This window comes from Gopherus flavomarginatus, chromosome 7 (genome assembly GCF_025201925.1).
Source record: "Gopherus flavomarginatus isolate rGopFla2 chromosome 7, rGopFla2.mat.asm, whole genome shotgun sequence".
NCBI lineage: Eukaryota > Metazoa > Chordata > Testudines > Testudinidae > Gopherus > Gopherus flavomarginatus.
This window is the reverse complement of record NC_066623.1, coordinates 50,580,922-50,597,344: the sequence shown is the minus strand read 5'-3', so window position 1 is coordinate 50,597,344 and position 16,423 is coordinate 50,580,922. Positions and strand designations below refer to the sequence as shown.

Here is a 16,423-nt window from a genome sequence, read left to right as displayed (position 1 = left end):
GGTTCAGGACCAGAAGTTTCATCCTCTTCCTCTTCCTCGTCTGACTCAAGTGAGAATGATTCTGGTGCATCAGGAACCGGCAGTCCTTCTCCGTGGGGTACTGGGCGTATAGCTGATGGAATGTTTGGATAATGCAGAGTCCACTTTTTCTTCTTTGACACACCTTTCCCAACTGGAGGCACCATGCAGAAGTAACAATTGCTGGTATGATCTGTTGGCTCTCTTCAAATCATTGGCACTGCAAAAGGCATAGATTTCCTTTTCCTGTTCAACCACTGGCGAAGATTTGTTGCACAAGAGTTGCAGCATATGTGTGGGGCCCACCTCTTGTCCTGATCTCCAATTTTGCAGCCAAAATAAAGGTGATAGGCTTTCTTAACCATAGTGGTTATACTGCGCTTTTGTGATGCAAAAGTCACTTCACCACAAACATAGCAGAAGTTATCTGCACTGTTCACACAAGTACGAGGCATCTCTGCTCACTTTGGCTAAACAGAAATGTGTCCCTTTGCAAAATCAAACACTGACAAATAAGAGAGCACAACACTGTATGATTTCTAGAGCTGATATAGGGCAATTTGTTCAGCTGAGTGATGTAAGCTTCGTTATGATTGCATCATCCATGACTTCTAGGAATAACATGATGCAATTCATATCATGTATGATGCAATACCAGCTTCAGATTGCATCATTCATTGTTTTGCCTAAAAAGCAAGTACTATCCAAACCCAGTTATAGATTTATTCATAGATCCAGTCAAAGATGTATTTTAGTCATTTCTGGTTTAAATTGAGATCTCTTCCCTTTACAACTCACTTATCCTCCGCCATTCCCAAGTCAAGGGTCGTATATACTGACCCAATAGCATATCGTGAAAACTAGAGCCAATCAACAATTCTAAGCATCATTTTCGTTCTCAGTGACCCAGAATTAGTAAAGTTGGACTACATTTATTTCAGAAGCATTTTGGCTGTAGAGCAGTGTAAGCTGTATCTGAACTGTTTAATGGATACATTACCCTGTGCTAATTGCCAGGATGTTTGGGAGAAGGAGAGTTAAACCTATTCCCTATTGTTTTCTCAGGTCAAAAGGCTGCTGGAAATGTATAAGAACCCTGGGACACAATCCTTCTTCATCTCAGATCTGCTGTGGGTTTCAAGAGGGGGAAACCTTAAGCCATAAGGATTAAGATCCCCAGTCATCAACTGGAGCCACCCTGAATATGAACATTGGACTAGAACCTATGGACTATTTCTAAAAGGACTTTTGGCAACTACAAACTCACCTCTGCTATGCATCTGAACCTCAAGAATTGAATTCAAGTCTGTATGTGTATTGATCTTTTAACCAACACTCACTCTCTTTTCTTTTTTTAATAAATTTTAGTTTAGTTAATAAGAATTGGCTATAAGCCTGTATTTTGGGTAAGATCTAAGTTATAATTGGACCTGGGTATGTGACTGATCCTTTGGAATTGGAAGAACTTTTTCTTTTATATGATGAGATAAGATTTTCAGTAATCATCATCATATCTGATGTGTGTGGATGGAGGCCTAAGGCTGGGTACTTTAAGAGAACTGTGTTGTTTGGACTTCTAAGTAACCAGTGAGCTACTATAGAAGCTGTTTTGTGCTAGCTTGGTAACCTAAGTATTGGAATATCCACCAGCGTTTGGGGTTTGTCTACCCTGTTTTATTTGCAGTTCACCCTAATTGAGTGACCTCAGCTGGCTTCCACAGGCAGCACCGTCACAGAAGATGTGAGGAAGTGGGAACACTGTAGCCCCAAGCAGAGCAGATGGGCCTCCTGAGCATCACACCAGCTAGCCCTGGCCGGGGTGGGGCGAAGAAGAAGAGGCATAGGGAAAGGACCCTAGCATTTTGAAAAGGCGCCTGTGAACCAGAGGGGACACACTTTCCCTGGCTGTGCTGCTGCTGCCGATCATAGGGGGGAGCCTCCCCTCACTGTGCAATGCTCCTGGCATCCCAGGTACTGCATGCTACCAGGCTGTCGCTCCATCCCTCTTCCCTGCCGTTCTAGCAAGGTTCCCCTATAGGTGCAGCATCCTTCCTCCAGAAGCAGCAGTACAGCCTGTGCTCTCTCCTCCCAAGTGCATGGCCAGCTGCAAGCTTACAAGGAAATCCAGTGTAAGCAGGGGCTGTCTTTCCATTCTGTGATTGCCCAGCACCACGGGGCCTTGGTCCCTGACTACAGCTCTGGGATGCGATTAGGTTTCCATTCAGTTGCCTGCCAGGCTGGGATAGAATGGGCGCAAACACTGGATCTATCTGATTGCCTCCCTTTTCCCATACTCTGCCTAGATCAGTTGTCTTTCCGCACTGTTCAGAGCTGTGTCTTCATATGTGCAGCACCTAGCACGACAGGGCCTCGCATCCAGATTGGTGTCTCTGGACTCCACTGTAATATGAATATTCAATGGGAATAAAACGTTTCCTTCTCTTTACCTGCCTAGATCTGAATTCAGAATTTCTTGTTGTTCCCTGTCACTTCCATCACCAGACTGAGTCACCCTTTCCCATCCTGCTCACAGCAACTGGGACATCAGCCGTTCTCCCAAGGGACACAGCGCTCAGGACATGGCAGGTCATAAAGGGAAAAGGCATATTTTAAACTGGGAAGGTGACTGTCATGTGAGCAGCTCTTCATCCGTGGGTTCTATTCCTGCTTTGGGGACTTCTGTGACACGGACTTTTATTTTTAAATACAAAAGCTTTGCAAAGTAGCAGGGGTGGGGGAGAGATTCACGTGCTGAAAAGTCCATGGGATTCCATCCTGTTTGCAAACACACTGTGTTCCTGTCCTATGCGCAGTCAATGATGCGCCCCCAGCCAGCACAGGAATCTCCCTACCCTCTGGGAAACAGGTGGTGCCCGATTATTTTTAGTCTACAAACAGCTGTGCTTGCTCATGCTGCATCTAGAATGTTAAACAATATCAGCCTCTAAGCCCGCATCTCCCTGCCTTCATTGAGATGTACGGCACATGTTCAAACCCTCTCCAGTGCTGACACCTCTTGGGATTTTGGAATGAGAATGGGGAGAGGATCTTCAAGTCACAGCTCCTGGAGTCAGATGATTACATGAGACCCTCAGCTTTCATGCTGAAAACTAAGTAAGTTGTGTGTCCTCCTGGTTGCAGAGAAAAAAAACACAAAAATGTGGCCTGACTCAACCCTGAAGGCTCAGAAACTAGAAGACAAAGAAACCCAACCCAATATTTATTATTGTGAAAATATCATGATTTCTGAGCCAACTGTGTGATTTTTCAGTGCTTGGAGCTGGCACTACTGCCTCACTCTGCCTGTTCTCCTAGTCCTTCCTGGCTGGGGATAGGCTGAGAAAGGGGCCTGCAGGGAGCCTGGGAAACACACTCTTCCAGGGACAAAGGCCCCGCTTACACAAGGCAGGGATGTCTGATGCACTGAAAAGGAAATCTCTGTTATACAAACCACTTGGAACACAAGCCCACGGAGCTGCTCTTACAGGATCTAAACCTGGACATTATTCCTGGGTGCCTAAGGGTCCTTTGCCTGCTTTAATCAAAGATTACGTCCAGTCATGGAGGGAAAACTAGACTTGAATGTAAAAGACCTCTCTGCACAGATCATGCAGAAAAACCTCTAACAGGGGCACAAGAGCAGCTCTCCTGCAGCTGAACACTCCTGGGATAGCTTCCCAGATCAACAGGCCTCTCACTGGCATGCGTTATCCCTCCCACCATGTGACCTGACTGGTATTTTTAATTCCACATGGATGCCTGCGCTCTTCAGACTGAGCTACTGACATCAGCGAATCTCCCTGTCTGTACAGCAGAGCAGAGGCTCCTGGAAAGCAAGGCCTCCATCTCAGAGAACAAGATCCAGGAAACTGGCTGGGGTGTGAGCAGGGCCCGAGAAGCACCAGCCAAGTCTCCCTGGATAGCCCTTCCAGGCAGCAAGAGTGTGCTGCTCTCACAGCACCACCATACCCTGCCTGACCCTAGACCAGGGGTCTCAAACTCAAATGGCCACAAGAGCCACATGAGGACTACTGCATTGGCCCAAGGGCTGCATTACTGACACCTCCCCCTCACTGCCCTCGGCCCCACCCCCACTCCTCCCCTTCCATGAAGTCTCGCCCCGCCCCTCCTCTTCCCACTGCTTCCCTGCCCCCATTCCAACCCCTTCCCCGAAATCCCCAGCCCAACTCCGTCCCCTCCCTGCCCCCAGGAGGTGCAGGAGGGGTATGGGGTGTGGCAGGTGGTTGGGTGCAGGGTGCGGCAGGTGGCTCAGGGAAGGGGGTTGGGGTGCAGGAGGGGTGCAAGGTGCAGCAGGGGGCTCAGGTCAGGGTGCAGGGTATGGCAGGGGGGTCAGGGTGCAGCAGGGGGCTCAGGGCAGTGGTTTGGGGTGCAGGAGGGGTGTGGCAGAGGGTCAGGGTGCAACAAGGGGCTCAGCACAGGGGGTTCAAATGCAGGAGGGTTTCAGGGGCAGGATCTGGCCCGGCACGCACCAGGGGCAAGGTAGGCTCCTTGCCTGCCTGCCCCCACGCTGCTCAGGGAAGCGGCTGGAAGGTGGGGGAGCACCGGGGTGGAGAGGTGCTGTGTTGCTGTTGCTACAGGCACCACTCCCAGCATCTCCCATTGGCCAGGAATGGGGAACTGCAGCCAATGGGAACTGCTGGGGGCGGTGCCTTAATCAATATCAACACACACACCCCTGTGCCTCTCCTCCCGCAGGTTCTGTCCACTTCCCAGAGTGGCGCAGGGGCAGGGCAGGCAGGGAGGGAGCCTGCCCTGCCCTGCCCTGCCCCCGGTGCGCATCGGGCCAGAGCTGCTCTAGGTAAACACGGGGGGGGGCAGAAAATAACCTTGCAGGCTACGTGTTTGAGACCCCTGCCCTAGACTGATTGAGCAGGGCTCTCAAACAGCAGCACGTCTCCCTCTGCAGGAGCCAGAGACATTCCCCCTTCACTCCTAGAGGCTGAGGAAAAGCCCCCAATCCTCCCAACAGCTAGTGGGAAAAGTCAGGAGTGTGCACCCTGGGCTTCCCACCAGGCAGCTACCCTTGGACCTCTTGGCTCCCTGTCTTCTCTAGTGGGTGTAGTCCTTTGGCTAGCAGGCATCTGGTCAAACCAGTAAAGGTTACAGACTGAGAACTGGCCCCCATACACGGTGAACAAGGGGTTACGATGAAGAGTGATGGCTCAAGTGAGGGGGAGGGGGTCTATGGAGGTGCCCTAGCCCCAGCGATCAGTCCTGCGCAATTTGACACTGGAGACCCACCCAGATGGCACTGAATGGAGTTGTGCCGAGGCAGAGTTAATGCAGAGAGGCTAGAAACATGAGCTGACAATCAAAGCACAGATTTGGCTGGCACAAGGCAGCTAATGCACATAAGGGAAATGACTGGAACTGGAGAGAGATACTCAAAAGGGAAGAGACTGGGGCTGAGCACAGAGAGCAGGGGAGAAGGCCACAAGAGAGACTGAGGTTGCAATGCAATATGGCTCCAAAAAGCCAGTGCTGTAGACAGCCTGTCAATCAGGACTCTGGCACCACCACACCCAGAAGAGCACACCACCTCTGGGCCCCTCAGCACCTGACAGAGAGGGACACATTGGGGGAATTTGAGGGGATTAGGGAGCTGGAGGGACTGGCTGAGCAGCCACTCAGGGTATGTCTACACAGTGACTAGGAGGTGGGATTCCTGGCTCGGGCTAGCCGCCCTATGATGTCTCTCAGGTCTCCCCTCACAGCCACACCACTTTCCAGACACTACTTGAAGCAGAGCTGGGGGTGGGGGCATCACACCTCCAGCCGCTGTGCAGACCTACCCTACGGGGGGGTCAATCTCCAGCAGTGAGGGGCTCCTAAGGCTGGGCACAAGGGGCATTACCTGATGATGATCTGAATGTTAGTGCTAACAGCTGGCAGGAGCCCCATTACCAGCTGGACTGGAGAGAGCAGAGTGGGGAACATCTCTGAACTGGCAGCTGGCCGGCCTAGCTGGCTTGCTTACTGAAATGGCTGAGATCTGCTGCTCAGCACCTTCTGCCATCCAGTCAGAGTATTTCCATTTCAGAACAAAGTAATTGCTGCTAATCAGATACTGTGAAAAATCTCCTTGATGTTCCTGCCTGGACAGTGATTCTACAGCCCCCTTTCCCCCCCTTCCCCACTTCTCTGCTTTGCCCACTGTGCACACTTAGCTCCATCCACCCCTAGTCTCACACGTACCACTCCAGCTGCCAATCTGAGTTGCCATTAACTCTCCCCTTGAGTGCCACAGGCCTGGCTCTCACTGCGTAGAGCTTTACACCCCAGGACAATGAAAAGGGCTTTTGTCAGCTGGGAGGCAGAGCTAGGTCAGCAGGGCATCGGGCTGTCCCCCAGGATCCCTTTCCCTTCCCCTGTGCCCTGCTCCCCCAATGGTGGTGGGCTGGTGACCCAATGCAGAGCCCAAGGGAGTGCTCTGCTGAGAGTTTGCTGAGCAGCAGGGAGTGTAAGGCTCTGTCCCCGTGGGCAGGGACCGTGCTGGGGGGGCTGCTGTTGCTTCATGCAAAGAATGAGCATTCAGGCTGCACAACAGCTTTATTTATGTTCTCCCATCGCACAGCTGGAACCACGGCAGGCAGAGCCCTTAGTACAGTGTAGCCTGCCTGCCCCGGCACTGCCGTACCTCCCAAGACGTAGGGTGACCACTGGGCCCCGCAGCCTTACACAGCTCCAGCAGCCACTCTGGGCACAGGATGATGAAGTGGTCTGGCTGCTGCAGAGAAGGAGGGCGGGTTGGAGCTGGGTGTGACGTTGCACTCCATATGATTTTATGAAAATATGCTACTAAGTGTGAATATAACATAACTGGAATATGCTTCATGCAAAAGGTCTCTTGTAAGGTATTATTACAAAGCTTATAATCTACTGAGTGTGTTCATCCTATTTCTATTCTTCTATCTGAAACTAGAAATATGAAATGTAACTCTGAGGCCCTATTGTAATCATGCAAAGTGTGGGCCTTTAATGGTGGTTTGGAATCTTGATGGCTCCCATTAACCAGGACAATTGACTGTAGATAGCTCAGTTTACTTGCAAGCCTTCCTATGAGTCAGGCCAGGAAGAATGAAGGCTTGGGGTCTCACAGGACATGTGACCATGTTACCTGTACTGGAATCCATCTTAAACCTGGTGCTTTTCCATTTAGAAGGAGGAGTGGGGACCCAGAGACAAAAGATTCCCGCCTTGTGCCAAAGCTGTAAAAGTGGATAGATCAGAACAGAAGCTGGCTGCAGTCATGAGAAATCACCTGAGCTGGAACAAGGACTGTACCAGGGGAAAGGATTGCGCCCAGACTGGTCTGGTCTGTGAAAGAAACTTATTGGAACATCTCTGAGGGTGAGACTTATCTGTAATCAGCTTCTTAATGTATTAGGCTTGGACTTGCGTGTTTTTGTTTTATTTTTCTTGGTAAACTTACTTTGTTCAATTACTTAGAACCACTTAAATATTATTTTTTATATTTAAAAAAAACCCTTTTGCTTATAAATTAACCCAGAGTAAGTAATTTAATTCCTGGGAGAGCTGTGCCTATCTCTCTATCAGTGTTATAGAGAGTGGACAATTTATGAGTTTACCCTGTATAATCTTTATACAGAGTAAAATGGATTTATTTGGTGTTTGGATCCCATTGGGAGCTGGGTGTCTGGGTGCTAGAAACAGGAGCACTTCTAAAGCTTTTTTCAGTTAAGTCTACAGCTTTTGGGGGGATGTGGTTCAGATCTGGGTCTGTGTTTGCAGCAGGCTAGCGTGTCTGGCTCAACAAGGCAGGGTTCTGAAGTCCCAAGCTGATAGGGAAAAGGGGCTCAGAGGTAGTCTCAGCACATCAGGTGTCAGTCCCAAGGGGGTCTCTGTGACTGAAACCGTCACACTGGGTTTTCTCGGTTCCCCCTCTCAGTATCACGCCCTGAGGATGGGCTCCTTTGCAGGGCTACAAGGCCTCGCTGGCTGCCTATGAACAGTGTCACTTACCAAGCCTTATCTAGGGTCTGCTGCCTCTCCTGGAGCTCTTGCTTCAGACTCTCCACTTCCACCTTCAGCTCGATGTTCTGGGAGGAGGAACAGACAGGCAGTTACCCTCACACCACTGGTGCCCCGTGGCCCTGCCACTTAACCGCCAACTCTGCCCAGGGCCTAGCTCCCATCCCTTCCTGCACATCTGCTGAGCCATTCACTTGGTCCCCGCTGTAAGTAGTTCCTGTCAGAGATGCTCCATCACTCCAGTCCTGGACAGCCAGGTCACCCGCAGAGCAAAGGGCCTGGGTTAAGCATCTCCTCTCAGCCTTTTGTCTCTCAGCTCACAGAAGCTTGTTGCCTGGAGGGAAGGTTCTGCCCTGTAAGTCTTCTGGCTGCCAGACACAGCCGCTGGGAGCCTGTAACAAATCTTTCACCTTTTTCCCTAGCTGGTCCCACAGAGGCTGCTTTGGGGTTTTTCCAAATCCAGCAATCCCCAAACATTGACTTTCCCAGCACCCCAGTTGGCTCTTCAAGACCAAAACCCCTCTGCAAGCATTTATACCAGGCTCCTTGCTACCTCTGCTGAGCAGCTAACCCCACTATCGCATGGACTTGATCCAAACAACTATGCCCACTGACTTAGAGAGGCCTGGATCAGGCCCCACGTAGGTAAAATAGGGCCTAGTATCTCCCCATCCCCAGCAGCTGAGCTGTTGTCCCCAGCACAGCTGTCTCCAGAAGTGGAAGCTGAAGGAGTAAGTTTCACATTTACTACAAAGCAGCAAAACCTGTGGTCTAAACATCAAGTGAGCAGTTTCTGCTGTGCCTAGCTACACTGACTGCACCTGGATCCTCTGCAAGGAGGGTAGACAGCTGCTGTCGCTCTCCTGCCCATCCCTGGAAGGAGCTCTGTCCACACCCCCTCTCCTTGTGAGTGGGTCACACCTCTTCAGGGGTTGGACAGGAGACCTGTACAGCCGCTGTAGGCAACTCACTAGGCAGCACTCTTTTCCTGAGTCAGAGTGTCCTGTAGCATGGCACTAGGGGGCTCTGTGCAGCCGGAGGGGCTGGCTTTAATGAGAGACAGCACACAAAACTCTTTCCATTTATGGTCATCAAAGCTCCTGGAGGGGTTGGTTGTTTTTCTTTCAGCCAGGGGAAGGGGTGAACCCCGGCATCTTGGCTAGTCTCCTTTAGGGACCATTATGTCCTGCTTCCCTCAATCCACCCAGCAATTCTCACTAGCTCAAGGGTCCTCAGAACAAATTTTTGGTGGCCTCAGAGGGCAGCCACCAACTCTTGCTGCTGGCAGCTCTCACTTTTTCCTAAAATACTTAATTAGCTCTAGGAAAAACAAATACATATGCATACATACATGTCCAAATCATTGTAACTGATTTATTGCTAGCTAGTAAGTTGGCTCTGAAAAGTGATACTTGTATGTTTGTTAATAGCACTTTTCACATCAGACTTACTCAGCCCCAGCAAACCTAGGGACAATTTAAGCCCTGGATGGGGAGTTGGAGTAGACAGCAGGGGCCAAGGGTGATGGAATTGGGGGGCGGGGATTGGAGGGCCAGAGCATGAAGCTCTGTGGCTGGGGGATGGGGACAAAGCCCTAAGCCACACAGCCGGGGCCCGCTGCCATGCGGCCAGAGCCTGCTGCCCTGCCACTCCAGGGGTGAAGCCCAGAGCCTGAGCCCCACCACCTCCAACGTTGTGCCCACCTGTCTCCAGAGAGGGGGCAGGGCCCAACCACTGCTTGCAGCCCCAGCAGCTAACACCAAGGTGGTTCATTCAACAGGAAGGGGAGTGGCCACTGCTTTCCCCCCACCCCCAATCACAACCCAGGAGACTGTGACCACAAGATAAGCCTCTGGTGGCCGCATTTGAGAAATGCTGCACTGGACACCCCAGTGCCTCACCCCAAGCAAAAAACAAAACAAAAAACAACCAACTTCCAGGAACACAACTGCCGAAGCAAAAATTGTGCCGTCCCAAGCATGTGCTTGGTTTTCTGGTGCCTAGAGCTGGCCCTAGACACCTCCCCTCCACATGCCAGTCCCAGATAAGCTGGACAGGTTGGTTACAAGAGACAGAAGTGCAGTACAGAAAAAGGCCTCTGCAGTGCGCTGGGAGCAGCCTGCCCCATTGGGTGTCTGTGCTGTTTAGTTAATTTCCTCCCACGGGGCAGGTCCCTACATTTCCTGAGAGTGAAGCTCCCCTTGTTACCTGCAATTCCTGCTGCTCTGTTCTCTCCAGTCCCTGCGCAGTTTAGTTCGGCTCTCATTGGGTTCACTAACCCTCCTCGTCCCACCCTGCTCCCACCTGTTCCCTGCAGCTGCACCCCAGGCCCTGCGCCTTTGAGCTGGTGTAGTGTATACAGCAAAACGCTTGACGTTCTCATGGATTCTAGGCATAGCTGGGGGAGAACATGGGGATGCAGTTAGGGTGACCAGATAGCAAGTCTAAAAAATCGGGATGGGGGTGGGGAGGTAATAGGTGCCTATATAAGAAATAGCCCCCAAAATCCAGACTGTCCCTATAAAAATCAGGACATCTGGTCACCCTAGGTGCAGTGCACTAGCTGGCATGAAGCCATGCTACTTGGTCTTGAACCGGGGAGAGAAGAGGGAGTCAGGAGAGGTTTTGATAAGTGTTTTGCATGGATGAATGCATGCAACGCATCCACACCCCTCCGGTGACTGGGGGAGTTCGGAGCAGGGGGCCCAGACTGCGCTATCAGCCTGACTTTCCACCCATTCACACCACAACAAGTTTTTTCAAGGTGCTACGTGACCCAATTGTTTTGAGTCACTGGTCTGGGGGAGGGGAGCAGCACAGATGGGTGCAGCAGGGCCTGGGTTTGGCCCATAGGTGGGTGATGACAGGCCCCGCCCCTCACAGAGAGCATGAGTGAGTATTCATGGTGCCAGTAGAAAACACTCAGCCTATCCCCAAGTTCAGAGTAAGGCAGGTTTGGCTGTAGACTAGCATTTACAGCAACACAAAGGGCCTCTGCCCTGGCAGCTAGGTGCGAGCAGTGCAGGGATCTTCTAGCCCAGCGCTCTGGTTCCCATCACCTCCACAGCACTATCCTCGCTACCTGCACCACGGCCCACCCTCTCGCACCACGCTGGGAACACACATTGAGCCAGAGCGATCAGCTGTCAGAGGGCTCCAGTGCTCCCACACTATTCCCTCACTTGCTCTGTAAGGGCGGGTCAGGGAGAATGACTCAGCCCTCCTATATGGGGCTCTGTCTTTCCACAGGGGGTGCCTGTGTTAGAGCCATAGCTCCCCCACTTCTCCCAGACCCCACAAACACTGCAACAGCCCCGAGGGGGCCAGGGCACTGGATTAGTGGTTGCTGGGGGTTTGCTACCTGCTTCCCTTGCCAAGAAGCCCCCAGGCTACAGTGTGCAGCTAGCTAACAAAAGGCGGGAGAGGAAATGTTTGTCTCTGTCCCTTGTTTACACCCTACCTTGCTTCCTGGGAATTCCAGTCAAGACGCTTTTCTTTCCTCATCTAACAACGCCAAAAGTAGCAGCCAGGCACAAAAACTTTTGGCCACCCAGTGGTATCTGAACCCTACATCACATCGATGAATGATGCCACTATAATACTAGCTGACCCCACTCCTCTAGTGTGTGGCATCCTCTGCCCAGTCCTAGACTCGCAGCATCCCCACTTATCCAGCAGGCACCAGCTGGGCCCAGGAACCAGACAAGTGATCAAAGAGATACAGGCTCTCAAGTGGTTTAGTAATCCAATGATCAGACAACGCAGGGAACCAGCACGGCAACAAAGATGCTTCCACTGCCAGATCACTGTCTCAGAGCCAACCCAAGTCAGTGCTAATGAAAATTATCCCCCTTTGACAGCCAACATCCAGAGTGGACTATTACCACCCATGATGGAGTGCCAAGGCAGGGCATACACTCTCTAGTCCTGACCGTTAGCTAAACAGCCAATCACAAAGAGACAAACACATGGTTTAGCTCCAAGTCACCCCTTCTGGGCAGGGCTTAGCGTCTATGAGGCTGCTTTAACCCACCTGGGAAATAATGTCTAGCTACACGCTCTGGCCCAGCAGCTTTGCAGGCAGCAGCCTTACAGCCATAAGAACAAAGGCTACAAGCCCCAGAGGATTTTATGACAGCCCCTCCCTGGGCTCTCTGAGCAGCACCAGGCCCTGTAGCTCTCCCTAGGCGGCGCTCAGCTGTAGTGGGTCAGCTCCCAGAACTCCAGAGCAGCCTTTGAGCCCAGGCTGTTGTCTGGTGCAGCAGGGCCTCCTCCCGGCACACTGCTGGAGAAAGAGGCGGTCTGGGAGGCTCCCCTCCTGGAGGGGCCAAAGGATTGCACACCGATTCTCCTCTCCCTTTTTACACTAGTGTAAATTGGGAGCAGCTCCATTAAAGACAGTGCAGCTACCCAGTGTAAACCTGGGAGAAGAGGGTCAGGCCCCTAATCGATCCCATTATAACTTGGAAATCCCTGCAGTTCCCATCAGTGAGGTCTGCTCGCTGCGTGGCAGTGCTGCAGGGTGTGAGGCTATCCACACACTGCAGAGCAGCCCCTTGCCCAGAGACACCTGGCCTAACCCAGTGCCTAGGGACTGCTTCCTCCCCCTGCCCACCTTTCCTCCCATCTCATCTGGTACAGGAGGTGCTATGATTTGGTGGCCCTGGGGCAATATCAGGGGACAGTGTCAGCAACCACATGCAATCTTAGCAGGCTCCCCTGAGATGCAGTGACCTTGTAGGAAGGAATCACCTTCCTCCCTGTTTTCCTAGGCCAGGGTATTATGCTGCAGCCTGGCAGCATGCTGTCACTCAGTACTTCCAATGCCCAGGCCTCACTCAGTCTCTCCAGCTGCGAAGGGCCACCTGGCCAAAAGAGCCAATGGGAAGGCTAGAACTTTTTAAAATTGAAACAAGACTCCCCTTTTGTCTGTCTGTTGTTGTTCTTAGGGAGAGGCAGACAGGGAGCAGTTATGCTGTGAGAAACTTGGGCTAGGTATGAAAAATCATCAGTATCATATCTAGAAACTAATCATCTAAAACCCCAGATCTGTAAGTAGATCCGGAAATGTCTAGGAAGATGTGATTAGATTTATCCCTTTTATTTCTTTATGGCTTGTGGATTTTTCGGTGCTAACCCCAGGAGCTTTTGTTTTGCTTGTAACCTTTAAGCTGGACCACAAGAAAGCTATTCTTGATGCTTAATCCATGTAGCTGTGTTTTTTGTTTTTGTTTTTTTTTTAAATCTAGCAAAAGCCTAAATTCCCAGATGTATTTTCTTCTCTTTTTTTATTAATAAAATTTATCTTTTTTAAGAACAGGATTGGATTTTTGTGTCTTAAAAGGTTTGTGCACATGTTGTTTAATTAGCTGGTGGCAACAGCTGATTTTTTTTTCTCTTTCTCAGCTCTTCCCCCAGGGGGGCGCAAAAGGGCTTGAGGGTAGCCCACAGGAAGGAATTCCCAAGTTCACCTTCCTGGGTTCTCAACGGGGTTTTGCTCTTGGGTGGTGGCAGCATCTACCAATCCAAGGTCAGATTAAAGCTGTAACTTTGGGAGTTTAATACAAGCCTGGAGAGGTCAGTATTAACTTTTAGAGTCCTTGTGAGCCCCCACCTTCTGCACTCGAAGTGCCAGAGTGGGGAATCAGCCTTGACACAAGCACTTTGTCGTATGCCGCTCCTGGTAAGAATAATTTAGAGTGGCTAGTCTGTCCGAGGGAAACCCTGCGCGCTGCAGTGGACCAGTCGTTTCTTTCTTCCCCCCTGCAGCTGGGGCTAGGCAATTCATCTCAGTAGGAATGGGTGCTATCCCAGGCTGCAGCGGGAGACTCCGGCAGACAGAGCTAAGGAGGGGTATTGGCTCTTTATCTCAGCCTCCAGCTCACAGACATGGTGGTGCCATACTGCATCAGGCAAGAGCGAGAGCAATCCAGAGCTGCTATCCCTCAGAGGAGATGAGCTGGCTCTGCCCAGGGAGAGGACTGAAGCCTAGAACATGTTTTAAATCACAAAGGGGGATAAACACAGGCTGTAATGCCCCACCACAAACAGGGACAGACACAGTGGCGTAGCCACGTTTTCAGCGTAGGGGGAGCAAAAAACATAAAAAAGGCATCCCCCTCTTGGCTCCCCCTCTGGCCACGCCCCCAGACCAGACTCTACCACCCCTGCTCACCTTCCCTCCTGTGCTGCCGCCTGTCCCTGGCTCCTGTCCCAGTGCTTGGCTGTGCCTGCACCGGCCGGCAGGCATAGCTTCCACGCTGGCCTGCTGCCCCGCGGCTCCTCTGGCTGTGTGGTGGGTAGCGCCGGCCGGCAGGCGCAGCTTCCACACCGGCCTGCAGCCCCACGGCTCCTCCAGCTGTGTGGTGGGCAGCGCCGGCTGGCAGGCGCAGCTTCCACACCGGCCTGCAGCCCCACGGCTCCTCCAGCTGTTTGGTGGGTAGCACCGGCCGGCAGGCGCCGGTTCCGCACCTGCCAGCCTCTGCCACCCTGCGGCTCCTGTGGCTGGCAGCACCGGCCGGCAGGCACTGCTTCCGTGCCTGCTGGCCTGAGGGGAAGCAGCTGTTTCCACTGAATCCCGCCAGCTACGCTATGGACAACTTGGGCCGCAGGGGAGCTGTTGGGCAATGCAAACCCACTGCAGTGCCCTTCAGAGGTGAGTCCCCGCTGAGCTGAATGCTCTGGGGCAGGCCGGCAGGAAAAGGTCTGAACACAAGTAGATGCCAAGGCATGTTATTAAGCCACCAGTCTGCTGCCCAGCCAGGGTGCCTACAGCTGTGGAAAAGAGACATTTCTCACTCCACCTCCATGCACAGCACATGGCCATGGCAAGCCTCTGTGACGCACAGCTGTCTAGTTCTCCCTCAACCAACATAGCCAAGCTCTGCAGATCCCAGCATCTTTTTGGTGGCTCTTCTCCGAGCCCCTTAGACTTTACATGTACCTCTCTGGCATTAGAGTGGAACATATCACTCAGAGTGCACTGCTGCCAGGGTAAGCTGGCCTTTTATAGCAGGGAAGGGTGTGGCTCTGGTTTTGCTCACCTCCCCAGGTGAAGGGGATGAGAGTACAGGGGTCACATGACATTGGAGCATGTGGCTGAGACCAGGGCTGCCATGGGAGATAGAAGGACAGCTTGTGGGGGCAGGAGAGACAGCAGATTTAGGAGAGCTACCAAAAAGCAGGGGGAGCTGCTGCAAATGGGCCAGAGAGAGGCCCAGGCTGGCCAGGAAGGCAGAAGCCCTAACAAAGGGAACAGGATGGTTTGGGCTCTCGAGTGGACAGCCCAATGGTTTAGGATGCCATTGCAGGCACCACAGCAGAGGGAAGAGTCTCCTGATGCTGCCACCCCGTAAAGTAGGGCAGACACCTCTACCAATGAGGGGCAGGAGGAGCTGATGGGAGTCCAAAGCTTACCCCAGTAGAAGGGCCCCAGGCCAGGGCCGGCTCCAGGCACCAGCCGACCAGGCATGTGCTTGGGGCGGCATCTTATAAGAGGAGGCCAATCTTGGTTCGGCGGGGCAGCGCTCAGGTTTTGGGGGTTTTTTTGTTTTTGTTTTTTTTTTGGTTCAGCGAAGCGGCGCTCCAGGGGCCAGGGGGGTTGTTGATTTTCTTTCTGGTTCGGTGGGGTGGCGCTTGGGGTGGGGGTGGTTTTTGGTTCAGCGGGGTGGCACTTTTTTTTTTCTTTTTTTTTGCTTCAGGCAGCAAAAAAGTTAGAGCCGGCCCTGCCCCAGGCAGTCATGGAAGAGGGCAGACCCAGGAAGATGAGCTGTTCCTGAAAAGCGTGTTTGTGCTAGGACTGGATTCCCTTTGTTCACGCCTAAGGGGTGAGCTCTGCCTTGGCTGGGACACCATGGTGCTAGTTAGAGCTATGCACCTCCCCCTCAGATCTCCACAGCTGCTACAAGTCTCTGGGTGACTGACGGGGGATGCCAGACCTGACACCATGCTTCAAGGAGCATCAATAGCTATATTAGGAGTCCAGTTTTGTACCAGGCAGCTCTCTGCCACGGTTAGAAGCATCTAGATAGGCCAATGCTGTGCAATAACCACCTTAGGCAACAGTATTACATCCTTGGTCTCGTCTAGCCACAGCCATCAGCCATGTGCATTTGAATGTTCAGCGGGAACCTACTACATGAGTTCCATCACTGTTCCCTTATGTGCTTCCCCCCGAATCTGTTTGTCACATCCACCAGAGAGCTCTCTGGGGTGGCCCTGTCTCTTCGTACAAAGCCAGCACATGAGGAGCCCGGCCCCTAGACACCACTGCCATTTTGCTAAGAAGAGACTGGCTGCCCTTGGTTCCTTTCTGCCATCTGGTGTCTGACAAAGCAGTGAAACACTCACATCAGCAGACCATGTGGAAAGTCTGGATCTGAGATGCTGTCAG

The 16,423-nt window shown here is 52.1% G+C and overlaps 1 protein-coding gene across 3 annotated transcripts in view; it reads right to left on the bottom strand.

Moving 5' to 3' along the window:
* LOC127055730 (myomegalin) overlaps positions 1-16,423 on the bottom strand; it is a 163,151-nt gene that overhangs the window by 97,066 nt on the left and 49,662 nt on the right. For all 3 annotated transcript variants that reach the window (XM_050962966.1, XM_050962970.1, XM_050962972.1), the window contains one exon: positions 8,023-8,099. In XM_050962966.1, the coding sequence (XP_050818923.1) occupies positions 8,023-8,099 (77 nt within the window). The remainder of the gene's footprint in view (positions 1-8,022; positions 8,100-16,423) is intronic.